Source organism: Crotalus tigris, unplaced genomic scaffold, assembly GCF_016545835.1.
Source record: "Crotalus tigris isolate CLP2741 ecotype Arizona unplaced genomic scaffold, ASM1654583v1 scf7180000017605.3043972, whole genome shotgun sequence".
Lineage (NCBI taxonomy): Eukaryota > Metazoa > Chordata > Lepidosauria > Squamata > Viperidae > Crotalus > Crotalus tigris.
In genome coordinates this window covers 1,011,546-1,039,413 of record NW_024096508.1, presented here as the reverse complement: position 1 = coordinate 1,039,413, position 27,868 = coordinate 1,011,546, and the positions used below count along the sequence as shown (strand labels likewise).

Sequence of the window (27,868 nt, the reverse complement as noted above, 5' to 3'; positions counted from 1 at the left end):
CCAGTGATGCTGAAGCCATTTTCGTAGCCAGGTTTCTCCAGAGCAAAAAGCCAGCCAAACAGGCCCCCGATGGGTGCCAATGGCATCAGGGATGAGGCAGCTGGCTGAGGCACATGGCTGATAGCTGTGTATGCTCTTCCATCATTGCCAACAATGTAAGCGTGTAGATCTACTTCACTAAAACGCACTGGCGTTTGTCCTACCAGGAGGTTTCCGCTCACTTTGCCATTTAGACGATGAGCAGCTCCTAAGAAGCAAAGCCATCATCAGCCAGCTAAGGACCAGAAGATCCCAGAGACAGCCATCATTAAAAAATTTATACAGGGAAATCTATTTCATGCGTTAATATCTATACCATAATAGAAGGATTTAAAATTCCTAACTGGAAGATCTTCCATGGAAGAGTTCCCAAAACATGCTAAACACTTCAACTCAAGTCAATAAAACACATACTATGCTAGACCCACAAAATATTCACAGAATATTTTAAAACTATAGCTGTGTTCCAATAATACACTGAGCCACCAGCTACCAATCCTGTTTTAGTCTAGTTTTATCCATTGTGCAAGTTCCTTCCAGATGTTTTCTTTTGGGGCTGAACTGAAGCACAAAAAGGCAGGAGGAATCCCTTCGGAGATGATTGTACAATGAAATACAAGCATTCACATATACCTTGGCTTATCTGTAACTACCGGTATGAAAGTGCAAGAACACCACCTTCTGATTAGAACATTACCAAAATTCTTCTCTTGTGTAAGGAATTGGGGGGGGGGAAACACCATTGTTTTTCTGCACAGAACTACACCTAACCTTCGAAACAAACTTAAAATCACTTCTTCAAGCTCTATGGGTCAGAGAAAGTGCTTTATTTTTTTTTTCTATAGTAGACAACGCTGTGACCTGTTGGGTCATCATTTCAGAGATATCTCCTTACCGAACAGACAAACAGATTAACCAAGAGCAAGAAAGCAGTGGGAACAGGAGTAACTTTGGGCTTCCTGCTGGGTTGACTGAAGGCAACCACCCTCAAACAGCTGATGGTGAGGCCAGTCTAGCTAGCCTCCAGAGGGCTAGGACAAGACCAGTCCTCTTGATCCCCAGTGACTGAAAGGGAAGCCCGTCTACCAGACCTCTAGAAGACTAAGGAAGGATCAGCCTACTGAACCTCTGGGGGAGTGTGGCAGTGCAGTAGCACTGAAGCATTCACAATTTTGACAAATTTCAATCCCACGACAATCATGGGATCTGATTTTGGATGCATTCTGTAAGTTAGCTCACATGAGGTACCTTGATTCAAAAATTACTGCCCTATAATGCACTGTTTTGTCCAGTTAAAGGTTACAGACAGAAGAGTTTTAGTGGCAGATGGCAGAATTATTCATGCTGTGGTTGCAGACATCTGCCCAAGGAAATACAGAGACTTGCACAGAGACTTCTCAGATCCCCGACAAATTTCAGTGGCATCTAAAAATGTAAATGGACATACCTTCTGGCAAGCAGTGCCTGCCATTCCCATAGAACTTGGACTGACAGTGGCAGCAGAAGCCGGTGCTATAATCGGTGCAGAAGGCATTTGGGGAGCATTGGCTATGGTAATCCTCACACGTTTCCACATTGGCAGTGTTGTATGTGAATACTAAAGAGAAAATAAATAGTTACAAGGGAACAAGACAGTCTTCTCTGATCTGGTGCCACCTGTGGTTTGGAAGGACTCCCAGATTCCCAGCCAGCCTTCTCAGGTTGCACAAGTATGTTCTTCCACATCGTCCTGGCCTACCACACACCAGTCAATATTTGTCTCACAATTTGGGTAAGCAACATTGTCAGTGGTCACACTTACATGGGTGAGGGCAAAATTTTCTATGGTTTCCTCCCCCCCATCTTTGGAGAGTTTTCCTTAGATCTTTAAAATACTATTTGAAAGTTGTTCTTTTTTATTGATTCTGAGGAATAGCAGCCTTTTTGCTGATTGAGGAGCTAGTTGTGTTGAGAGGCTTCCATTACTTTTATGCTGTACATTGTATAAGTTTTACTTAATGAGTTATGTATTGTTAGTAAGTTTTATGTGGTCTAGTTTATTTACTATTTTATTCTAAATAACTATTTCATATCCATAGTAAAATGCATAAATTATATTATATTAAATACTATTACTCCTTAGAGTTGAGATATTTAGGTTTGTAATATATGTTAATTTTATAATTTTGTATATTTTCAATAATCGATAGTCCTTTATTTTTGTTGCACACTTAGTTTTCAAGCATGATGTAAATAACAGCATATGATGATGTTGGTGATGGTTGGTTGCATAGTCATCCAGATGTTTAGAATGCAGTTGGCATTTTTATCAACCTATCGAGTTCTTTCCAAGAACACAGGATAGACAAATGTGGCTATTTGATGATATTACAGATATGGTCGCAAGATTGTTATTATTATGATCCATCATACAGTCAGCCAGATGTTTTAGACTGGATCTGATATTTTTATCCATGTATCGAGTCCTTCTCAAGGACCTGGGATAGGCAGAAGTTGTTATTTGACAGTGTTAAAGGTATTGTTGCAGGATGCAAGCTGTTCCAAGTAAAGGTGTCTTTTGCAATTGACCGATGACTGTCTTCAAAAGCAAAATCAAAACATTATGAGTTTATACTTTCAAATCTGCTCTTCTTTTTAACAACTCAGACTATAAGTTTCATCTAGAAATCTCCATCAAGACAGTGACCTGTTATAGTTTATCCAGAATAAGGAGTACTGTACTTCTTGGCAAAGATCTTTCTTTCCCCCCTTTTGCTCTTTTTAAAAGGAAAGCCTGAAATGTTCTGGCTTTCTGAACATATTCTGAAAAGTTTTGGTATTACAATAAATGTTTGAACTTAATTTAAAAAAATAACTATTAGGGGAATGAACAACTGATAATACTCTCCAGATGTGCTGGACTTTACTTTCTGTATCCCAAAACAGTTTAGGAATGGTATAAAATTTAGCCCAGCACTTCCCATCAATGAAAGGGAAAAGCTAGAATAAGATACTTTATCTAATCCATGCCATGCTTAAACGGAGCTGCTGTGTATGTGTGTCCATCATTCATATTTCACTTCATACAAAATGAAGCCAGAGATGTTGCTAACTGGAGTACACATTAGGAAACACAGCTTGTCCATGTTTAAAGAGCTGGCAGCTCTTTCTGAACACTATGTAAAGTGTTATTCATTTCTACACAGTTCATCCTTACTCGAGACCTGGATATTTGAGGAGGAACTTCTCCCTTAGAAGCCTGTCAAAACTTCTGAAGCTCTCTTTAAGGGTCTTGCCCTTATGTGTCAGTTATTACACCTCTTATATAAAGCTGATCTATATGTAAGTTTTTGCTACCAAGCAAAACAGCCGTTTTTCTTTGGTTGTTGGCTCTGCAGTCCTTCACAGACTTTTTTTGTCCTCACTTTAAAATTAATGTTATTTAAGAATTTCTACCAAACATTTTATTCATTTATTTCTTGGTCTATTTGTATATGAGCTCAATCACTGGGTAATTCTATGTGGCTTACGCCGCAGAGTTAAAAATACTGGAAAAATAACAGCTAATAACAAATAGCCAAGTCCAGAAGAGTAAATGATACACATCGGTAAGGGGACAACTCAAACACCTACCCCACCAAAAACTACTACTTGGGAGTAGATCCCTCTAGCCTACCTCAGGATCTGCAAAATGAAGAGATCTTTGTGGAAACCCAACAGGATCAGCCTCAACAGGATCAGCAGAACGGATTATTGGCAGTTCCCTCCCTTCCATCCAGGATATAGCATGGAAGCATTGCTTGAGCAAGATTGTCTAGAATACTACACATCCTCTTCACAATCTGTTTTCCTTGTTACCTTCCAGGAGGAGGCTTCATGGTATTCGAAGCAGAACATCCAGATTCAGTCACAGTTTTGTTCCATACAGTATTAATCTTGTGAACTTTAGAGTTTCCTTTTTCCATAATGTATTCAAGATGGACAGTGATTAATACTTATATGTTATTTATATGTAAGGGTGTAAGTTTATACATATGTTATATACACCATGTTTAAATGTGTGTTATGTATGTGTACACTTTTGAGAGCAAGGAATAAAATTTCATTTTTAATGTGTGCCAATGTGCCCACAATAAAAAAAATGACTATAACGGTTACGTATCTATCTATCTATCTATCTATCTATCTATCTATCTATCTATCTATCTATCTATCTATCTATCTATCTATCTATCTCATACAGATCACAGGGAGCAAGTCATTCCATAGGGTAGGCATGGCTCCTAACATCTACTAGATCCCCCAAAATAACAAGGTTTGGTAGCTTAGACCTGGAAGATGCCAACTTTTCCAGATGTTACTAGTCAGGCAGAAACAATAAGAAAAAGTCTCATGGATAATGAGGACTGAAACCATGAAGGGCTTTATAGATGACATCAGTCCTGTGAATTGTATTGGGAAGCCCCTCAGTAACCAGTGCAGCTCACAGAGCACTGGTTCTTATAACCATCTGTGCACTTTGAACCAATAACTTCTAAATGGTCTTCAAGAGTAGCACCATGCTGAGCATTACAATTATCTAAACAGGAGGTAATTAGCAGATGAGTAGCTATTGCAATTGCCTCCCAATCCAGGTAAAGACATTGTTAGCATACAAGATGGATCTCTACAAACAACTCACATTTGCTCATTGAGCATTGTAAAAATCAGGTCCTTGAAACTAAAGCCAGTTTAGGCTTTAAAGGGTTAGGCTTTAGCCTGTTCCCATCCCCACCCCTCATCTACACCCTTATGGCCTCTAAGTACCAGGACAGGACTTTTACAGCAACATTGTTTAGCCTGAGACTGAGATGTAAAGCTGGGTATCATCTGATGTTATGCCAGCAAATGTCCTTGCCCAGTGGCCTGTTGAATAAACAAATCATTACAAATCAAAAGCATGTGGCCCAGGACTGTTGTTAATGGTGACCTAAAGGAAATGTCAAAGCTGTGCTGAACCATGCATACATTTATTTTCTCCATGCCTCAGGGTCACATTGGACCTGAGAATATGGTCTCCTTGGGGAGAATCTTTGCTAAACAGAAATCTGTGTTATTCATAAATAATCCAACAGCAAAAAGTATGGCCTGCTAAGTGCTTGGCACCCCCAATGCTCGGATTCAACTGGCATTAAAAGCTGGAGGCTTACTGAGGGTTGGGGTTTTTTTTGTTTTGTTTTGTTTTTTGAACACCCACATCATCTCCTGTCAATTATTTGGAGCGCAAAGCCTAGAGGATGAAAAATGGGAGTTAACTGCAGTATATCAGTAACTTGATTGCATATAGAGCCATGGTGGTACAGTGGTTAGAATGCACGATTACAGGCTAATTTTATATTCCCATTGCCAGAGGTTTGATCCTGACCGGCTCAAGACTGACTCAGTCTTCCATCCTTCCAAGGTCAGTAAAATGAGGACCCAGAGTGTTGGGGGCAATATGCTGACTTTAAACTACTTTAGAGAGGGCTGTAAAGGCTATGAAGTGGTTATATAAGTCTAAGCTATATAGCAATAGCTATTGTTAAGTGCTATTACTTAGAGGGTGATATTAGATTAAGACTGGGATATAGCCAGGGCTTTTTTTGTCATAGAACGCACAGAATGGCGTTCCGGCACCTTTTTTTGAATGGGAAAACTGGTTCCTTCTAAGCTGCCAGCGCGAGTACAGGTATGGCTGCAGAGCGATTTTGCGGACCCCCAGCAGCCTGATCTGGGCTCCGGAGGCCTGGAAAAGGCCTCTACTGCCCGGATCTATGGCTGCAGAGCAATTTTGCGCCCCCTCCCCCCATGGCCGATCCAGGCTCTGGAGGCCTTTTCTAAGCCTCCGGAGCCCAGATCAATGGCTGCGGAGCGATTTTGCAGCCCCTGTGTGGCCCAATTCAAGCTCCAGAGGCTTGGAAAAGGCCTCCAGATCAGGCCGTGGGGGGGGGCACAAACATGCTCTGTGGCCATAGATCCGGGTGGCAGAGGTCTTTTCCAGGTCTCTGGAGCCCAGATTTGGCCGCAGGGGGCTGTGGACGTGTCCCCTGGCCTCAGATCGGAGCGGCAGAGAGGAGACAGACCTTTTCCAGGTGAATGATCTGCACCTCAGAAGCTCCCTAAAGTGGTTTCTTCCCCCCCTCCCCCGCACCATAAAGGGCTTTCGACTGGAGCCCTAGCTGTGTGTGAGTTCCGGCACCTTTTTTTTTTTTTTTTACAAACAAAGCACTGGATATAGCTATTTGTGCTGTGCAAGTTACTAGTATACAACATTTCCTCGCTGCTGGGTATCCTGTTTCATGATGTAAAGGGTTATAATCAACCTCCTTTCTCTCTGTCTAAATGAATAATTTTCAACAGTCAATATGCTAAATATCAACAACCTGACTTATTCTATGTCCCCATGGGCTGCTATTCTTGTCAGCAATCAGGACTTCCTAGAATTTTGCTTGTTTGTTCATTTGTATATTTGTCTGGTCTCCTAGATCACTTCAATAATGACTGACCTAGGTAGCTTATATTCCTAATATACAATAACACGGTTAAAACTATAACCGTAATAAGAACAATAGCTATTTCAAATCATATTGTGCCAAGGAACAATGGCCTAGGATACTCAAGCCCTGAGAGATTTTAAAAGTGACAGCCACTACTTTGAACATCGTGCAGCATTAGCAGTAGTTTCAAACATGATTTAGAGATCAGAAGTTCAGAATATGGTTATTAGGACGTCTTATGAACTTACCATCAGGGTTGAAACTAACATCCTCATTTATACCAATGACTCGTCTCCTGGAGCTGAAGGGAGGAGCATGATCTGGGAAGCTTTCAAGAATAACTTCACCTTCTGGGTAGACAGGAAAGAGTTCTGTGTCTAAAGGGGAGACTCTCTTTTCTTCCTGAGGCAGTCGGGCATCTTCATTGCCAAGGTGTCCCAACAAGGTGGCAGTGACTGCCTCAATTGGGCTCTCATACACCGTAGATAGGGACAGAGTCTTTTCTTCAGAAGATGGTGCAGATGGTGCTTCCTCTACTGGATATAAGGAGATAGAATCCAGGACAGAATAAGATGGAGGATGTCTAGATGCCGGGTAATGAAATGCAGATTCCAGTTCTAAATCCTGTTCAGCACCAGAAGGCCTTGGCTTGCTATGATCTAGTTCATCATGAAGATTTGGTCCAGTGCTGGCTTCCATTTCAGGAGCCAGCTTAGTGGGGTTTATAGGCAAGTACTCAAAGTCATCTTCAGTCCCATCATAGAAGGGATCTGCATAATCAAGTCTTAAGTCAGGGTATTCAGCCTCCAAAGCACTGTGATAAACAGAGCTGCTCTCTGGATTTCTTGGAGAAGGAGAAAACTTCCCACCCACTGTAGCTGGGACCACATTATCCAATGGGGAAGTGCTGCCAATATGGAAGGCCCATAGACCCGGGATCCCTGCATTGCTGATCCTGCATGAAGACAGAATAAAAGTTAGACCCAGACATAGCATGAACTAAACATTAAATTTACTAAAATAAATAACACTACCTTTCCTCACCCATAATAAAATGGGAAGACTGTTTGGATTACAAAGCATTGGAGTTATGTCTAATTTTCTTTTTTTCAGAGGTGGAAGGGAGTGTTTCAAATACAGTTCTCTTCCTATTGGGTAAAAAAAAAATTATACTTGTGGAGTGGCAATGCACACTAAAATAGAAAGGCAGCATGCATACGCGCACAGACATACATAACACACACACTTTCACAAAGAAGAAGCTTTCAATCATTTGATTTCCAATAGTAGGTAAAAATATCTAGAACCGCACCCCTTCCCAAAGAAAGAGTAACAAGGGATGGGTATGCAAATATTGAAAGGATGTAAGAGAAGAACTATGAAGAAATCAAACCATGGATGATCTAGTCTTCCATCTTATTTTCCCCAGGGCTCACCCAAATGTCACTGGTTACTGGAATGGGGAAATCTGGTATATTTCTCATTTGGGGAGGCTGCTAGCACAAATAAAGCATAGCCTAATATACAAGGTTGCTATCTAATAAATTATGGTACAAGCAGGAAGGGAAATAAGGAACAAATAGGAAGATTGGGATAACCCAAAAATCTCTTTATGCTTTGGAAATAAAGTTCTGTCATATAGTACAGTCCTGGAATCATAATCATCCTTATTTATTTCAAAAAATTATACATTCTCTATTTCCATAAAAATCTGCTGCATAGCACAAATTTTTGAAGATACATCTGCTTAGAGAGGCCATGATGTTGTCTCACCTCATTCCCAAGCAACAAAACTCATTTGTCCAAGAACTTTATTTGATTCCTGTCGTCTTTGCTTTCAGAATGATGAGGCATGGCTCATAAGATTCAGCTTATATCAAATGGGGATTTGATTATTATTTTATTATTTTTAATAATGTTTCTAAATGTGCACCTTTACATTTGTTTAGGCATTTCTTTTTGTTCTTGTCAATGACCTTGAACATCCATTTGATGTTGAGGTAAAAGACAAGGTACATATCAATGAATATGAACAGCTATAAAAATGAAAAGGAGCGTAATGGACATTTCTCCATCCACAGATACCTAGATCACATTACTAACTACAGTAGTAGCTGCAGGCCTCATTAAGGAGAAATATTGGCGTGGGGGGCAACCATCTGACCTGGATTAGCCATACAGCTGAGCAACCATATAGCACAGATGAAACTGGATTCCAAATGGTAGAGAGGAATCAATATTAATGTACCCACTGAGCATAGACTAGTTGAAGGAATCAAGAAGCAAAGAAGCAAAATATTTGCACTGGAGAAGTGGAAAGAGAGAAATAACAGAAAGTTTAAAAAAAATCAGGAGCCACATAATTATCCAGGGAGAGGAGAGTTTGGGAAGGCAGGAAAGAATCAAGGGAACATCTGATATGGGGCCAAGGTCAGGAGGAAATGGAACTAGAAATGTAACCATTACTGAAGTAGAGACTCAAGGGCTGCTGGATTTCCTACCCTTACTTGTGTTAAGCCATGGGTCTTCAAACTCAGCCCTTTTATGGACTGCAACTTCCTCAGCCAATTCTGGGAGTTGCAGTCCATGAATCATAAAAGGGCCGAGTTTGAAGACCCCTGAGTTAAGCAGACAATTAGATACAATTAACTGCTAAAATATGGATGGGTGGTGTGGGCTAGGGAAGAGACTAATTTTGTGTGTACTTGTAGTTGTTCCTTTTGTGCTCATTGTGCAAACATTGGACTAACATTTGTATCATAAAATAACTGGTTAAATATTTAGATATAAATTCCTAGCCTATCTAAACAAATAAAATATTCTTTGTAAAAAGTTTATGTAGCAGTCGCTCCTTTGCCATTATTTATGCAGATGCTTCTCAAGCCAGCCAGATCCAAGAGAGGGAACAGCTGGTTTTTGATAGTGGGAATTATATATGGCAGCTGTTCTTTTACAAGCTCGATTCCTTGCAATGGTCATGTTTCAATGAAAAATCTAAACCTTTGCCTCCCGTTCTCTGCCCAGGCACTTTAATGCTATGAAGTCTGAACTGCTACAAATAAGTAGCTCTTAATAAGATATTCCAATAGATTGCATTGATCTTCTTCATCCTCCTTAATAAGCAGCTTTTCCTATCCTAATACTTTCCAGATATAATGGACTACAACACCCATCAGGCCAAGCCACAATTATTGACATGGAGCTGGGAATGAGATAGAAGCCAACATTTCAGAAGGGGACCTTCAGAAGACTTTTTATTTTTATCTAGACCGATAGAAAATCCAACAGATTTTATCTGTTTCTCAACCTTGGTAGCTTTTCAGATATGTGGATTTCAACTCCCAGCATTCCCAACCAGCATGCCAACACATACACATCCTGATGGCTAGCTCATTTGGATACTGGATCTTTACTCCATGTCAATGTTTTGGATTATTCATAATACTAGTGTCTGACCTATGGATGACACCAAGTAATAGAGGATAATGACAATTTACCAGGGATGTAATAACTCTGTCTTTTCTTACTAGATGAATAGCAAAAAAAATAGCAAGATTTGAGGTTTGAAGACGGTCATAGATGATCAATTATCAGAGATAATCTACAGTAATATTGTAATAGTGGCAAATATCTGTAGCTTGGGTGGAGGATGAGGATGAAGATTCATTCTCCGAGCTTGTGGGTTGGTTTCTGAATGTTTCATTACCAGACTAGGTAACATCTTCAGCAGAGTTTAGGGGATGTCAGTGTCAGTGTTTTTCTGTTTATAAGGGCTTTGTGTGATCAATAGGTCTTGTGATGAGTCAGGTGTGGGTGTGTCAAGTGAGGGTCTTGCAATGGGTCTTGTGATGGGTTAGGTGGAAGTGTGCAGTGAGAGTCTTGTGATGAGTCTTACATCAGGTGAGGATCATTGGGAAGTGAAGTGCTCGTGAGGGGGCTTGTGTGGGTTGGCTGAGGATCGATGATGTCTCTGGTTGGCTGTGTGGTTGATTTGGATTTTGAAGTGTTTTAGGCTGGTTGCAGGTCAATGTCTTGAGAAAGATGTCAAGCAGCTGCTTCTCTTCTGCTTTTCTTAGTGTTGTGGTGTTGTAGTGTGTCTGGCCCTTCTGAAGAGGGTCTGGACACAGCTTCTTTTGTATGCAGTGGGTTGGTTTCTTGTGAAGCTGAGGATCTGGTCCTTGTGTGTGGATTTGTGGTAGATGCAGGTTTCCAGTTCTCTATTGCACATGCAATCACAAGACTCCTCAACCCCCAGGTTCTATGGACTCCCCAAAATACACAAGAATGGGATCACCAAATTATGTCTCTACCTGGAACACCAACATACAAACTAGCAAAAACCCTGAAGAGGAAAAGACAGCTGCTCAATGATTCAACCACTCAGTAAACTCCCCAGAACAATTTCTCCAATGCATAAAGCATACCAAGATCAACAAGGAAGAAATCATGATCTCTTTTGACATCACTGCTCTCGTCACCTCGATTGACATTGACCTGGCTAAACAAACCATACACCACCTTCTCACCGAATACCATACCCACAAAGCAGATGCCACTACAGAACACCCCATGTCCACAGAAATCATCATGAAATTCCTGGATCTCAACACATATTTCAAGTTCAACAGGAAAATGTACAAATACAAGATACCCTCTTATGGGATCACCTATATCAGACCTAATAGCAGAAGCAGTCATGCAACAACTCGAATCCATAGCTCTATCCACCATCCATCCAAAATTCTGGACACACTATATTGATTACACCTTGTTCATCATCCAATGCTCCCAAATTGAAGAACACACTATCTACTCAATAATATATGCCCTCGGATGAAATTCACATGTGAAGAGGAAACATGCAATAGACTCCTATTTCTACCCACATTGACACCAAACAGCACCAATTCTATTGGACCAACACAAAAATCATCAGCCACACTCATGAGTTCATCGAAGCATGACACTCACCAAGCAATTCCATCAACAGACACATTGACCTACAACCAGGCTATGAACCCCTCAGAATCCAAATCAACCACACAGCCAGCCAGAGACAGCATCAACCCATGTAACATCCCCCCAACCAGCACTTCACCTCTTAATGACCCTCACCTGATGTAACCTCCCAATTACAAGACCCATCACAAGTCCTACTGACCACACAAAACCAACCCACAAGCTCAGAGAATGACCTTCACCCTCAATCTACAGTAGTTTCCAAATTTATTTAATTTCCAGATGTGTAGAAGTTACATCCCAAATGTTCATGGTCAGCACTGCAATTAATGAGAACTGTGGAAATCCCCATTCTGGAAGTTCTCATTAGATCTGAAAGCTGCTATAATTGGGAAACATTGTTCTAGCAGATTCTACTAGTGTTTTGGAATAGATGAGTTCTATAAATCTCCAATTCCATGGTAAAAAGAACCAGGATGCATGAGTTTTAAGTCTGATCTAGTAAAAAATCTTCTTATGATCTTTAGTCCATAAGCCTTTCCAAACCAGTTTGTTTGCTGAGGACCCCTCCATAAAGACAAGAGATTGCATTTGTGCCAAATTTGCTTTTACTTTGGCACTAAATGAAAAACATTCCTGTTTGCCCAGAGATTGTAAATATTAAGCTTAATCTAAATAAATCTTGATTGGTTGATTGATTTTGTTTGCTGGTTTCATAGTCGTTATGCCTTATATTATTTTCATTACTACTATTAACCTGTATTTGCTTATGAATGCCCTGAAATCTCTTATGGATGATGAGGACACAGTATATAAACATGCAGAGTAAATAAAAATAGCGGAATGAAACAGAGGATTCTAGGATTCATAATTGGTGATTGATGACTGAACAGTGAATGCTACATGTTGAGCACAGTTGGCCTCATGTTTCCATGAATCAAAAATGCACTCAAAATTTCCAATGGCTGCACATTGCAAATGGCAGTAGTTCTTGTGGTCAAGTTTACCTTCATATATAGTTACCCACTGCCAGTGAACTGGTGTAGTGGTTAAGATGTTAGGCTGGTAGCAGAGATTCAAATTTTAGTCCACTCTCAGTCATGGAAGCTCACTGAATGCCTTCGAGCCAGTCACACACTCACACCTCAATCCACTCATAGATTAGAGGGAAAAATAGGAGTAGGGAGTGCTATGCACACTGCCATTATCTCCTGAACAAAAGGCAAAATTTAAATCTAAATAACAAGCAAGTAAATAAATCAGGTTTAAAGTGGCACTTTTGCTATAGAGTATCATTTCAAATTCAGAACTGAATGCTTCCCACCTAAAAAAATACTAATGGTGGCAAAAGGAAAGGAAAGGAAAAGTACCAGAAAAAAATGCTAGCCTATTGTAATAACCACCAGATGTATTTCTCGCACTGATAGAAATGAGAGTAATTGGCAGGGGTCAAAAAAAGGCCGTTGTAGCAGCACAACACACCTTCTTATATGTGCACACAACATCAATGCATGAATAAAAGAGGCAAGGTCTGATCACGCTGCTGTGACTGCCATCTTGTTTTCATGCGCACACACTCACGCAACACCAAGTAGACACCACTAGTCCTCCACCTCCTAAAGACTGAATAAAAGTCAATAAAAGGGAGCAAAGTGCAGCTGGACATCCAGGCTTCCTGTTTTATTTATCTGTTCGTGAAATCTACAGCCCACTTTTATCATTAAAAGCAATCCAAAAGTGGGATTCAAATCATTACAGAGTGCTCTCTTCTCATCTAGCCTCAGCCATCAGGAACACTGTGCAAGGAGCCAACTCATTTACTTTCACTGTAGGAAGCAGAGGCCTTTTTACGTACCACAATCTAATCCTGGGTTTCAGCCAAAGAACAGAGGTTTCCTCCATATTCCCCGAAACCTTTCAGACCAATATTGAGCTAAAAGTTTTCTCTCCAATCCTGTTTCCTTTCACTGTCCAAATCTTTAATGATATCAGTATATGCCTAAGTGGCAGACTATAGGAAGCCACGGAGATGACCTCAGAGAAGGCAACCAGAAGCTGTTAGAAGAACAGCAGGTGCAGAAGAAGCACAGGTTAAGCTGAAAGGTGAAGAGAGAATATGAGAAAGAGATGGACTTTCTCCTGGCTCCTTAAGGTATAAGGGAGGGAGGGAAAGAAAGACGTAGGTAGACTTGCAAGATTATTTTACTAAAGCCTATCTCAACAAAGGTTCTAATCCAGGGGTCCTCAACCTTGGCAACTTTAAGACTTGTGGACTTCAACTCCCAGAATTCCTCAGCCAGCAAAGCTAGGAGTTGAAGTCCACAAGTCTTAAAGTTGCCAAGGTTGAGGACCCCTGTTCTAATCTAATCTTAGGTGGAGCCCTAATCTACTTTGCAGGACTGACACTGACAATACACAAATGGAAAGCCTCACAGCGGGTACTTACTGATAGAGGTTTTTGACAGTTTGTTCACTGCTGGTGATGCTGAGGTAAGGTCCTTCCCTCCGTTGGTAATCCCCTCTGCTGAAGCCAACTCGAGCTGGGAGCTCCAAGTGGACATTATAGGATTCCTTGGGACGTGTTCCAAAGAACTGGAGCCCATCTTCAGGATAAAGGAAAAGGGCATAGGCATCTGCATCACTGTAGGCTAAGACAGCCTGGAAGGTGTTGCGCTGCAAAGCATAAAAAAAAAAGAGAGAGAGAAGGGGATCAAATTCTGACATCCCTAAGGCAGCACCATGGATAAATTAAACCTGGATTAGTCCAAGAGGACAACATGCCCCAAAGGTGCTTTTACTTTGTTTTTCCTTGACGATGTTTCACTTTTCATCCAAGAAACTTCTTCAGTTCAGACTGAAGTAGTGCCTTTTGAAAAAGCACCTTTCAGACAACCATGACCTGGATGACTGAGCATCTCCACAGACAAGAGGACAAACATAATTAAGGGAGCGAGATGTAGTTTTGTGGTTGCAAGCAAACATCGAATTCAGATCTTCCTTTTCTCATCAACTCACTTCATGACCTTACTCCTAGAATCCTGCATATTTTGCATCTGCAATACAAGGGCAATTATACTAACTCACTTCACAGGGCCATTATAAAGATTTATGTGGAGGAAAGTTCATTCAGTTCTTTGAACTCTAGTTCTTCAAAATATTTTAATAACTCTGCTGTATGCCCCCATTTTAATTAAGAAATTAGTCCATTCCCTCTTTTTTATCTGCAGTTCTGTATTACGGGTTTTTTTCCTTGCATTCTGTTTGTCCCAGGGAAAACTAATATGAGCTACTGAAGTCCCTCCTGCACTTATCAATTAGTTCAATTTTCTGGGTTTGCACAATTCATTAAACTAAAATGTCCTCCAGATGCAGCGTGACTATAGTTTCAAGTGTTTGCAGCTTGCATACTTAACAACCAGATTAAGAGAGGATACTATAAATGCTGTATGTATAATCATTTATTTTTTTAAAAAAAATCTACTTAAGAAGTAAGATCTCTGTAATTAATCATGAAGGAGATTTCCCTTCCACTATTTTCCCCCAGATCTCAAGCCCTTATAAAACTGCCTTGCCAGCATCATTTATCTTTCTGTCCTCCTGTTTTATCTTCCTGGCCTTTAGTAAATGTCTTTTTTTCCCAGCTACAAGGGAAAAATATTTTCCTCTTTTTCATAATCATCCACTTGGGAACCAGAAAAGAGATTTCGATTTCAGGAAGAGTTCCCATCCAGGCCAAAAACAGAAGTGAAAGCTACAATATTTGATAACCAAAAAAGGGAGAAGACTTGACCCATGTCTGCAGCACAAAAGTCCCAGACCAAATGCTCAGGTGGACACTGATTCTGTGATTAAATGAGGAGAGGCTAAATCTTAGGCTTTGCATGTGTAACCATGGGCCTCACCGTTGAGCCATGTCATTCGTAAATAAAGAGGAGCAATACATAAGAACAAAACAATACTATAACATGTGAACAGCTTTATAAGGAACCACAAAACAGGTGAAAATTTTCAACACATATGCCTATTGACTGCTACATCTTATCTGAACAGCTACAAAGATAGCTTTATCCAATAGTATCTTATATGTTACAGAATAGCTACATAACTCCTGACACCCCCTAACAGCATGGTGAGTTCGTGAGGAATCTGGGCACTGTAATTCAGCATCCCTTGGGATTGCAGACCTTCTAACATCCCTGACACAATGCAAGCAACAGTCAGACTGCATGTAAAAATATACATCTGGAGACCTGGATGGCCCCCCAAGAATAGCAAAACTGGACATCCCTAATGAAATTAAGAAGCTTCTGGCCAAGATCTTTTTTATTCCCTTCTCAGAACATTGCTTTATAAGTGCTAAGTAAATAAATAAAAAGATAGTATCTCTTGACATATCCGGGGACATGAATCCAAGGGATGAACACAGCCCAAATTAAGAACTGGAAGTCTAGCATTAATTCAGGAAAAAAAACTTTCTGTTCATGGAGGAGCAGATGCTGAACTCCATAGCAACCTCAGTCATATAAATCATTTTTAGTATTTCATTGTCCGTAATGACTATTTTTCTCTTGCCTTAAGTAGTCATAATTTTAAGGCACAACAATCTATCCAGGAAACAACAGAACAATCAGCTTGACATCGCTACCTGGGAAAAGCTGGAGGGAATTGCTAACACTTTTGAAGATAGAATCAAGATTCAAAAGAATCTTGTCAGACTTGAGCATTGGGACCTAGGCAACAAGATGCAGTTCTATTGGTGAGAAAAGTAAGGTCCTGCACTTAGACAGGAAAGACCAAGTGCACTGGTACAGAATAGGTGGTACCTGGCTCAGAAGTAGTAACTAGTTGTCCTAGTTGTCCTAGTCCCAGTGGACAACCACTTAGGTATGAGCCAGCAGTATGTCGTGGCTGCCAAAAAGACCAATGCAGTCCTAGGCTATATCAACAGAGGGGCAGCATCAACATCAGGAGAAGAGATAGTACCACTTTGTACTATACTAGTGAGGCCACACATGGAATACTGTGTCCATTTCTAGTCATCATGATACCAAAAAGTTGCTGAGACTCTAGAAACTAGAGTACAAAGAGCAACAAAGATAAGAGGCTTGGAGGCTAAATCGTACAATGAACAGTTAAGGGAACTAGGTATGTCTAGTCTAACATGATAGCTATCTTCCAGTACCTGAAGATCTATCACAAAAAAGAAGGGGTCAACCTATTCCCCAAACCACATGAGAGTATGACAAGAAGCAACAGGTGGAAGCTTGTTAAAGAGAGGTCCAACCTGAAATTAAGAAGAAATTTCTTAAGCATGAGAACAATTAATCAGTTGAATGGCTTGCCTCCCTCCATTGCTGGAGGTTTTCAAGAAAATATTGGACAACTATCTGTCTGAGATGATATAAATTCTCCTGCCTTAAGCAGGGGTTTGGACTAGAAGACATCCAAGGTTCCCTCCAGGCCTATGATTCTATGATACTAAGTAACCAGAGAAAGCCATCTGATTCATCTAACCTCCAAAACAATATCTGAAAATCTTTCCAAGCCTTGCCAGCACCAATGAAGGTGATGACGATGGTGATATAGAGATTGTCAGCAAATACTGACACTCAGAGTATTGGGAATATTTGCTCTATACTTCTAATGGCGGAATTGAGTTTGTCCAATATTGAAGCTCAAAACCTTTGCATTCAAGGAAATCTTCCAATCCCTAGATCACTCTTCACAACCAGATGTCCTCCAGATTTTGTCCCAACAAATGAAAGGCACTGGATTCAGGAAAGGAAATACTGTCTAAAAAATTATTACCATTTCTTTGCAAATTACCATGCTCGAGACCCCCAAAACTCATATTCACATTTCACAATATTGTTTGTCACTGAAGGCAATGCCTCTCTTATAGATAGCCCAAAGGACCACCAATAATAAGATTATTCCCATTTTATAGGCAAGAATGGAAGTCCACACATCTTAAAGTTGCCAAGTTTGCTCCAGATCATCTAATGGTCATGCCATAGCATCCTAAGAAGTACTTCTCATTGTCCAACAAATTCTTGAACCATGTGCCCAAATATGCTATATACTTCAGTAATAGCAGTGGAAACAATGCAAGAATCATTTCAGACTCTTTAATGCCTGATGCATTTTTCTAGAGACATAGCTGCCAAGGGAAACAGATGTCTCTCCTGTCATCTGCTGGGAGGAGAAAGGAGTGGAAGGAAATAGGCAGAGATACTGAATACAGCTTTATATGTGCCATATGGCTAGTCTACTCTGCACCTTATCTTGCCACCTCAACTACAGTGCAGTCTCCTCTTGTTTAAGCAGTTCAGCCCTATTTCATCTCAGCCCCAAACCCCAAGGCTAAACTGGCTTTTGGGCAAAGAACCAAGACAAACTAGGCCAGGGATCTTCAAACATGTCCCTTTTTATGACTTGTGGACTTCAACTTCAATTCTGGGAGTTGAAGTCCACAAGTCATAAAAGGGCCAAGTTTGAAACCCCCTGAACTAGGCAAATTATTTGATGGGCCAAAAACTATCTTGAGCCAGCTCAACTTCTGACCATGGTTCCCATCATTCTAAGTCAAAACTATTTTCTATGGCACCTTGGAAAGAAGGTTAAGCTCACCTAAAGTCTCCATCTCCTTTCAATCTCCCAGAACAGGACTATGGTGTAGCTACCCAAGCAACTTATAAACTCTTAAGGAAAAGTCTTCTACAGTGCAGCTCTTGGCATTTGTGGGGCTCAAACCCAGCATTTTCTCCATGCAAAGCATGTACACAACCACTGAGAGTTGGCTTCTTTCAAAAAAACATAGGCTAGAGTTCTTTTAATGCTGATTTTTTTTTCCCTAACAGGAACGGGATATTGTAAGTCATGGAAAGAAGTTTGTGGGCTACAGCCATTTGCTCTCAGCAGTATCCAGGGATCAGGGAGGGGCTCTCATTTCACAGATTCTGAGCATTTTCAGATGGCAAGCCCTCATCATTCCTGTCAGAGTTATAAAGGAGGGATTGTTGTCAAATGGCACATAGGCAGACCTACAGAACTGCTGAGCTGTGTAAATAGGGCTAATTTGGGTGAGTTGGGAGGGAGAGATCTGGGAAGGAAAAACACCAGGGAGTTAGAAACCTGGGCAAATAAGGCAGGGAGGGGGAGGGAGAGAATTTGGCATGAAAGCACTAAAACCAAGCAGGACACGATTCAGAGCCTGATCTGCTGCAGAAGCTCTGCAGAAATCTCTTTTGCCAAGAATGAAAAGCATGTAGGAATCCTGCCAGAAGCTGTTCTTCTGTAGCTCCGGTGTACAGAACTTTCCCTGGTGGATCGTGCCCTGAGCAAACAAATGGAGGGTGAAAGAACAAACAAGGGTCACAAGGAAACCAATAGCTTGCTGAGAGCTTTAAAGGGGAAAATTGACAGATAAAAGGATCCAGGGACTTAAGGGTCAAAGGGCAACAGGAAAGGTCAGTTTGATGCTTATTTACAAAGCCACTTTCAATGGACTTTTGAGAAGGGAACCCCTGTCAAAGGTGACACAAAAGGGGCACATTCTACCACTCCTTCTGGAGGAACAACATTGTGTTTATGGGGGGGGGAATGGGGAGCAAAATTCACCACCATACCCTGCTAGAAAACATGATATCTCTAGTTAGATATAAAACATTATATCTCTAGTTTCTCCTCCTGCACCTTCTGTTGCAAATATGTCTTCTGCTAACTCCTCCCCTTCGATCAACATACAAAGAGCCTCACGTTGGTCAGACCAAACAATTTCCTTTTCCTTATTGCATTCCTGCTAATACCAACCAGATTCAGGAGAACCCACCAGCAGGACCTTAACTCTGAAGTTAAAATATAACCACTGTGATCAGTAGCTAGAGATAACCTCCAGGAATGTGTCTAATCTTTTTTTAAAACAATGACATACTGGAAAATTTCACTGAGATGCAACAAAATGACTTCATTAACAAGTATTTCTGTCCATCTTCCACTATTCAGCTCTGCGGGATAACCTGAGATTGGACCAAAAATAAGCATCTCTTTCATTTTTCATAAGCCTACATTTAGATGCTTATCATGCATCATTCTTAATTCTCCTTCTTTCAAACCAGAGAAACAGGCTATAGTACCAGGGTCACATGCAACCTTAAACCTTTTGTCCATTGCACTACAAAATTTCACTTTCCTGCCAATTGGAGATAGGAAACATAAAAAATATCAAAGCAGATCTAAAACGTGCCAAACAGAATATTGAAAACCTGCTTTCCTATTTACAGCCTCCCATTTGAAAGAGTCTTAAAAGGGAAAGCAATTCCACACACAGAGAGAGAAGGCAATTCACTCAGGGTCATCTCTCTGCCTTTGCTCCTCCGAGATCCATTGAATACAACACCCAGCTGTTTTCCCATCATTTTAAAAACTCAGAAATCCCAAAATCATTCCCTGGATCACTTTTTGCTCTCTGTTACGTCTTTTCTGTTTGGACTGCAGTGGTCAAAACTCAGCACTTTATGCCGGATGTGATTGCACCACAGACTCACAGAATGGCATTACATCATCATGTCTACCATTTGTACTTATTTATCTTGATAATTTTTGTATTGCCTTAATTTTTAAAAATTGTTTTTCAGTTTTACAATCAGTTTACATTGTCTAGTTTCAGTTTACATTGTCCAGAGTCACTTGGTTGAGTTGGGCAGCTATAGAAATTGAATGAATGAATGAATGAATGAATGAATGAATGAATGAATGAATGAATGAATATAAGATCAATTTTATTTCCAGTCCCCCTTTAAAGACCTCAAATATGGAGATTGTGCTTTGCACCCCAGCTGCATCCTGATTTAACATTTTTATTTACTCAATCAGAATTCTTTCTCTACATGCTCTACTTGCCAAAGTCCAAGCTTTCTTTCTGCTAGTAATAAAGAAGCGGACAACTGCCAAGGTGACAGAAGGAATAGATGGAAGACAATGCAGTTACTTAACACCAGTTTCACCTCTAAGTCAAGGAAGAGGGCCCAAAATATGGGTTCTCTTCTTAGACCTAGAGGGAGGAAATAGGTTCAGAAAGATGTCAGCAAGCAAAGCTTCTTCTGTATTCAGGATCTGTCTCAGAGCCATTTCAAATGCTCTCTGACAACGCAAACTTGAAGCTTCTACAGCAACTACACAAACATTTAAATGGAATCAGGTTCCTGGATCTTGAATCTCTACCAGGGCATCTCTTTTCAACACCAAATTTAAAACTGGAATATAAAAATGAAAAACAAAAATGAAGAAGATCCTAAGCAGGCACAGAGTTCATTTTTCTGGACAGGGAGTTACTAGAGAATCCTATACTCATAGATACAGATGGATGGACTTCTGAATCAGTCTCACCCTCACCTTCTTCTCAAGCCATGAAACACTAAGCTTGTTTTCAGGCATTTCCGAACATTTATGCATAAAAGCCAACATCAGTTGTGCATCCCTGGCATGCATCCACCATGTTTTTGGAGACACAAATTCTCCCCTTTTCACCTTTTGTGAAATTGTTGTAACAGATCTTAGCCAAAGCAGTTTGGGGCCTCCAAATAAAGGGTGAAGCAGCTCATAGTGTGATTAATTCAAAATCTCCTTCCAGCACAGTCAGTTCTCTGAAACTGGAACAGGGCACAGAAAGTCCCACATTCAAATTCAAAAACTGAAAAGACATAAAGTTCAGGGCTTGCTCAGAGATAATCCACAGCAGAAGATGAGAGCAAAGACTATGAATTTGAATGTAGAAGGTCCAAGGTTCAGTCCTAGCCATTTCAAGTTAGGTCAGGAACAGAGAAGATTCTGCCTGTGGGTCTAATCCTGCTTGCAATATCGCTTATCCAGTCTTCCTCCTAAACCACTCTAGGCTTCACAGCATTGCACTCTGCATGACCTGCCCATTTCCATGAAAGAGGAGGCAATAAAGCCATTATTCCCCTCCTTCTCTTGCAGTTATGATGAACCTGATTGTGCAACCTACAGCCTCATAGATGTTGCTGAACTGCAATGCTCAACAGCCCTAGCCATAATGGTTAAGGGCTAATGATGGTAGCTGTATTTCAACAACCTCTGGAAAGACATTGGTGCGTTCACATGTAAGAGATGGGGCTTCTGCAAAGGAGGGAAAAGTTTACATCCAAGTCCCACTCCTGGACTTTCTTAAGTTCCCCAGGGAGATGGTGACCTAAATGTATAATCTACAAGATTTGTCTTTTTATTTCTTTTCTTTGGATATGTTTTCTAGGTACCATGTTCGTTTCCCAATCCACTTGAGATAGAGGAATGAGAACTAGCCAAGCTACAGAGGGAAATGGCTTGAGGAACTGTAAGGCAGGTTCATAGGAATTGTGTATACCTACTATCTATGGGAGCTAATCAAAACTAAAGCTGGTGTATGATTCTTCAAAAATCTCACAAGGCACTAAGGCTGGCAGGCTAGACCAATCTCAGTATAGATCAGTGTTTCTCAACCTTGACAGTTTTAAGGCATGTGGGCTTCAACTCCCAGAATTCCACAGCCAGCATTGCTGGCTGTGGAATTCTCGGAGTTGAAGTCCACATGCCTTAAAATTGTCAAGGTTGAGAAACACTGGTATAGATCTTTTAAAAAAAAAAAACCTAGACCTTTTCCAGATAGCAAGCTGGTATGTTTCTCCACATTTTAAAAGTAAATCTGGATAGGGATGGCTTGGTTTTATTTTCTTTCTCTTTTTTAATGTGGGTGAGTCCATGTTGAAAACAAAATACAACAAAATGCATACCCATCCCATTATAGGAATGTTATTAGTGTCTCTTTTCCATGTTCTATGGAAAATATGAAATGGGCAATTCCCTGCTGACATACAATTGAATTGTTTGGAGCAATCCACCCACCATCCCCAACTGAAAATATTTAAAGCAGCAACAAAAGTTTCAAAATAGGAAATTATTTTCACTTCCTCCACCAAAGGGTCATCTCTGCTGGCTGCAAAATGTGAGAAAACTCCCATTCTTTTCAAACAAGCATGCATACCTCAAGGCCATAAAGCAAAAAAAAAAAAAAAAGATTGCCATACAGGAAAGGCATCTTTAAAATTGACATTCCTTCCTGCTTTTATGGTTTCATCTGGAATTTCAGATCTTCAGGATTATCTGTGCAACTTCAAAAGAATTATAAATTTCCTTCCTTCCTTCCTTCCTTCCTTCCTTCCTTCCTTCCTCCCTCCCTCCCTCCCTCCCTCCCTTCCTTCCTTCCCTTCCCTTCCCTTGTTAAAAAAATGATTATCAGCTGTTTTCTGGGCCCAGGGTTTCTCTACCCCCAACAAACTTTAAGATGTGTGGATCTCAACTCCCATAATTCCCCAGGTCAGCATGCTAGGTCCCCATCCTGGCTGGGAAATTCCACACATCTTAAAGTTGCTGATGTGGAAAAACCCTGATATAATCCCATTCTTGCAGAGCCTATTAGCATAATACATACAATGTCCTTATCTCATTCCAAGCAAAATTCAAGAGTCTTGTTGACAAGACAAAGACATCTATTGACATCAGATTTCTCACTCGATTTCTATCTCAGCCTTTCAGAGTGAGAAGAGGGAGAGTCAGGAGTCTTGTTCTCTCGGTTCTCTTTGCCACCCTCTATCTTATGAGGACACAAGAGCTCTTGTTCAAACGTCCCACACGACAACATCTTCTAACCTCCTCCCAAATAATGAGTGTAACAGTCAATTTTCTATGTTCAATACTTCCTCTCATTTTTTTAAAGGTTTCATAGCATCCTAGCAACCTGGCCCAATGGCGTCAACATTATCTGTTCAGTGTGCTACAGATAGAAATCACAGGAAAAATGTCACAAAACATCAACTCACCTGCTTGGACGGTGCAGAGTTGCGGGTGACCTCTTCGTAGGCTCCTACATCCTCCCAGGTGACAATGAAGGTTTGGTGCGGGACAAAGTTGGTGGCTGTGGGAAATCCAGCTTGGATAAACTGAGCAGCCTGTTCCAAGACGTCTCTGGAATCATCCAGCCGGTAATAGATTTTACCCCGTCCACGGCTGGTGTCAATGTCTGATAGAAATGGAGCAACAGCAGGGAAATCTGTAGGGAAATCATCATCCACATACTGGGTCTCTCTGGGGAAATCCTGAGCTGAAATGATCCCATTGGTTCCAACCTGTCACGGCAGTCAATAAAAGCAGAGTGAGATAAGTGACATCCACCTTTGAATGGTAAAGGAATGATTTGCTGAAACCATTGAAGAAAGTTATCGCATGTTAAAAACTCTTCAGTACAATACTGCAGAAAGCATATCCCTCAAGTGATTTCAAATCAAACTGTGAACACAGTTATTATTCCAAGTCCTCCCAATTCTTCAATCCAGACCAAGGGTGTTCTGACTGGACTGTCTCAGAACTTGAGCAGAAAGATGACTAATTGTGGCCAAACATCATGGTTCTAGACCAGTGTTTCCCAAACTTGACAATTTTAAGGCATGTGGACTTCAACTCCCAGAATTCCACAGCCAGCGTTGCTGGCTGTGGAATTCTGGGAGTTGAAGTCCACATGCCTTAAAATTGTCAAGTTTGGGAAACACTGGGCTAGACACAAGGGTGTAGACACAAGGTATAAGAGCCGAGGTGGCGCAGCAGTTAGAGTGCAGTACTGCAGGCCACTTTAGCTGACTATGTTCAGCAGGTCAGCGGTTCAAATCTCACCGGCTCAAGGTTGACTCAGCCTTCCATCCTTCCGGGGTAGGTAAAATGAGGACCCAGATTGTTGGGGGCAATGTAAATATATACATATATTGCTTACTGGTGTACACCGCTTAGAGAGTGCTTGCACTTAAAGCGGTATATAAGTCTCATAAATAAATAAATAAAGGGAGCGTTAGGTTTGTTCCATATTTTTTCATTTCACATATGGCAGTTGTTCTCAGATACTCTGGATGATAACCTCCATTACTCCCAACCTGACCTAAGATCAAGAGTGAGGTTCAGTGGATCATTGTCTCACTCCAGAAGATGTTACAATATTTCTCACAAAACATAGCAGTAATCTGCAACATTTGTTTGTTTGTGTCCCACCTTTGTTATTTTTATAAATAACTCAAGATTACAAACATATCTAATACCCTTTCCTCCTCCTATTTGCCCCATAACAACTCTGTGGGGTGAGTTTGGCTGAGAAAGCGTGATTGGCCCAAAGCCATTCAGCTGGCTTTAATGTCTAAAGTGAGACCAGAAGTCACAGCCTTGTCCTCATTGGCCCAAGGTCACCCAACTGGCTTTCAGGCCTAAGGCAGGACTAGAACTCACAGTCTCCTTGTGATTGGCAAAAAGACTCATGCTTAAAGAGGGACTAGAACTCGCAGCCTCCAGCTTTCTAGCCTGAAGCTTTAACCACAACTTACACAGCTCTTTTTTTCTTGTAAAAATTTTTATTTTCAATTTTACAATACATAACGATCTTATAAATACTTCAGATAAAAAACAAAACAAATTGATACACACACTTACACAGCTCTTATGCAGAACAGCCTTAATATGAGAGTTGCCAAACAGGCAGCTAATACAACAAATAACTCTTTACAGCTAACTGTAACTATTGATGAAATGACTTCCATGTGATACTATGTGAAATAACGAGGTTGTGCTGATGGGCCATTGTCCCACAGGGGCATTACCAGAAAGTCACTTTACCAATAAATAGCAGTCATGAAAACCTGTACTTTGTGAATATATAAAAATAATTAAAGGGGACACTAAATCTTAAACTGGGTTCCTCCAACATACTAGATTAAGCTGACACAAGTGTGATAATCTATGATTCAGTGTAGTGTAGGAACCAACTGATTATCTTGGTATATTGTGTGAACAGGGCCATTATTCAAGGCATGTCCAGTTTGTTTATGTATTTGTTAGGTAAATAATATACCTTTTGTCAGGAACTCAAGGCAGTGTATGTAGCACTTCATTTCTCCCACCTCCCAATGAGGCAGGTTAGACTGAGGGAGAGTGACTGGCCCAGTCACCCACTGAGCTTCTGTGGCTAACCAGGGATTAGAACTTGGATTTCCCTGATGACAGCCCATTGCCTTAATGTAGTGTTTTTCAACCTCAGCAATTTAAGATGTGTGGAGTTCAACTCTCAGGATTCCCAAGCCAGCATCGCTAAAGTAAAAATGATCATAAGATGGGGTGCGACTCAGTTAATAACTGACTTGCTTAGTAATGAAAATTTTAGGCTCAATTATGGTCATATGTCGAGGACTACCTGTATTTTTCACCTAATATGAAAGTTGAAGCAAAGAGAAACAAGGTATAACACAACTCAAGGTTATAAAGGCTGTACAAAGTGCTGGTGTAAAAGGGAGCAAGAGAGATTCTACTAAAAATGGTTGTGGGAATTTAGCAAGGGGATGCTTTGGGGCAGTCTAAAATTCCTCCTTGGAATTCCTGGTTCAATTCTAGTCTGTAATTTTTTTTCCCCCTCCCATCTTTGGAGCTCTTTGCCATCAAAAGCTTAATACGGTATCTGACTTTAAGCCTGAAATACAACTCCATGACTAGATGTTTCCTTCCCAATATACCACAAAAGGAAAGGCTGAGAACTTCAGAAATATATTCATCCTATGTGGTGAAACTGGTTTTTAATGCCTTATATAAGAGCTGCATTCCTTGCCTGGGGTTTTTCAATTTACCAAGCAAGGAGCGAAAACTGTTATGTACTAATAATCCACATCTCTGGTTGTGATAAAAGGCTGTTTTAAGGCTTCCGATTCCACAATCTATTGCCAGCTCTCAGCCATCTGAAACGAACGTGAGACATCTGCCATCATGTGGCAACGTGCGCCAAAATTCAAAGCCAGGGAGACTGGAAGGGACGGCCCAGTGGTCAGGCTGCTAACTTTGGGAAATTCTAATTCGACAAGCACGTGGGCCTCCTGGAAAGAACTTGGCCAGCGTAAAGAAGAGCCATTGATGTCAGTTGACCGAGCATCAGACTGGAAAGAAATCTTCGAGCCAGACAGAGCCTTATTAAGTACCCAGGAAATTCTTGGGCTCATAACTCAAGCTGAGCAGATGAAGCCTGCCTTAGTAGACCGCTGGGCTGGCGCCCTGCGCTGCCTTGTCCGGACTGTTCTCCCTCATGCGCTCTTGCATGGATCGCACAGTTGTTGAGGAAGGGGAGGGGGCTGGTTTTTCTCCCTCCCAGCCCCGACCCTCCGACCCCCTCCGGGGCAAACGGGAAGGGGCCAGAGATTGACTATGCCTGCGCACTTACGTAGAGCTGACTGAAGTGGGTCTCGTAGAAAAGCAGCGGGCTGGGCAAGGGCACGGGCACCGAGGTCTCGTCGTCTCCTTCGGGCAGTTCCTGGTCCCCCCGGGACCCCCCAAAGAGGAAGAGCTGCGAACGGGGCAGGGCAGCCCCCCAGCCCAACAGCCGCAGTAAGAGCAGAGAGAGGAGCGGCCGTCTCCCGAGCATGCTTGTGCTTGGCCCTTGCGAAAGACTTGCTCCTCCCGGGCTGGCGTGGAGTGGGAACCACAAGTCCCAGCCCCGAGAGCCGCCCCCGCATCCCACCCCTGAGTTCCCAGGGCTGGCCCTGGGCGGGGCCGGAGGCGTCCACCGCGGGTCTCCATTGGTTGCCCTCCGCCCGGGCGATGACCAATCCCTCCCAACCAGCAGCTCCCCGCGAACATCTGGATCTCGTTAATCGCTTCTTGGCACGGCTAAGCCTTCCGAGGGCCCTCTGGAGTCTCGGAGTTGGGCAACTACTTCAAGGGGTCCCGTTCCACTGGCGCCTCCGAATGCCACTTCTCATTGGCTGGACTGCGTCGAGCCCCTTGCAAAAAAATAGGCAACCAGACCTGGGCTGCAAAAAATCCGCGAGACGACTGGCTAGATGGCAGGAAACGATTTTCTGCGCCTCTTTGCTATACCTAATGGTCAGCCGGATATTGCAGACCGATATGGGTGAGCTGTGCAAAGGGTGATATTTCCATTTCTAATGAAAGAACATTGATTCACTAAACAGTTTCAGATGTTAGTTTACTACATTTCTGGTAGTAAATGTAGTAAACAATGATGTAGTAAACAATGCTGGTAAAGTCCCTTAATTGTCCAAACTGTCAATTACGATGGACAATTTGGACAATTAAGGAACTTTACCAGCATTGTGAGACAGGTTTAAACTTCAGTGAAGGGTTAACAGCCATTACATGGCTATTGCTTAATCCATATTCTGACAGTGAGTAGAATTAGCACAAACATCCCCAACCTGGCCTCTCCAAATAGGGTAGGCTACATTGTCTGTTCTTCTGCCACTGGCATAAAGCTGCAGAAAACTCTGAAGGCTGCTCAAACATTTGTT

At 41.4% G+C, this 27,868-nt stretch overlaps 1 protein-coding gene across 2 annotated transcripts in view; it reads right to left on the bottom strand.

Annotated features, from left to right (window-relative positions):
* The window catches only part of NID2 (nidogen 2), a 58,865-nt gene extending 31,657 nt beyond the window's left edge, over positions 1 to 27,208 (bottom strand). For both annotated transcript variants that reach the window (XM_039320901.1, XM_039320892.1), the window contains exons 1-6: positions 26,782 to 27,208; positions 23,366 to 23,671; positions 13,939 to 14,165; positions 6,782 to 7,488; positions 1,487 to 1,636; positions 2 to 247 (exon numbers count right to left, since the gene is read on the bottom strand). In XM_039320901.1, the coding sequence (XP_039176835.1) occupies positions 2 to 247; positions 1,487 to 1,636; positions 6,782 to 7,488; positions 13,939 to 14,165; positions 23,366 to 23,671; positions 26,782 to 26,982 (1,837 nt within the window). In that variant the 5' untranslated portion in view covers positions 26,983 to 27,208. The remainder of the gene's footprint in view (position 1; positions 248 to 1,486; positions 1,637 to 6,781; positions 7,489 to 13,938; positions 14,166 to 23,365; positions 23,672 to 26,781) is intronic.
* Between the last annotated feature and the right edge of the window lie 660 nt (positions 27,209 to 27,868).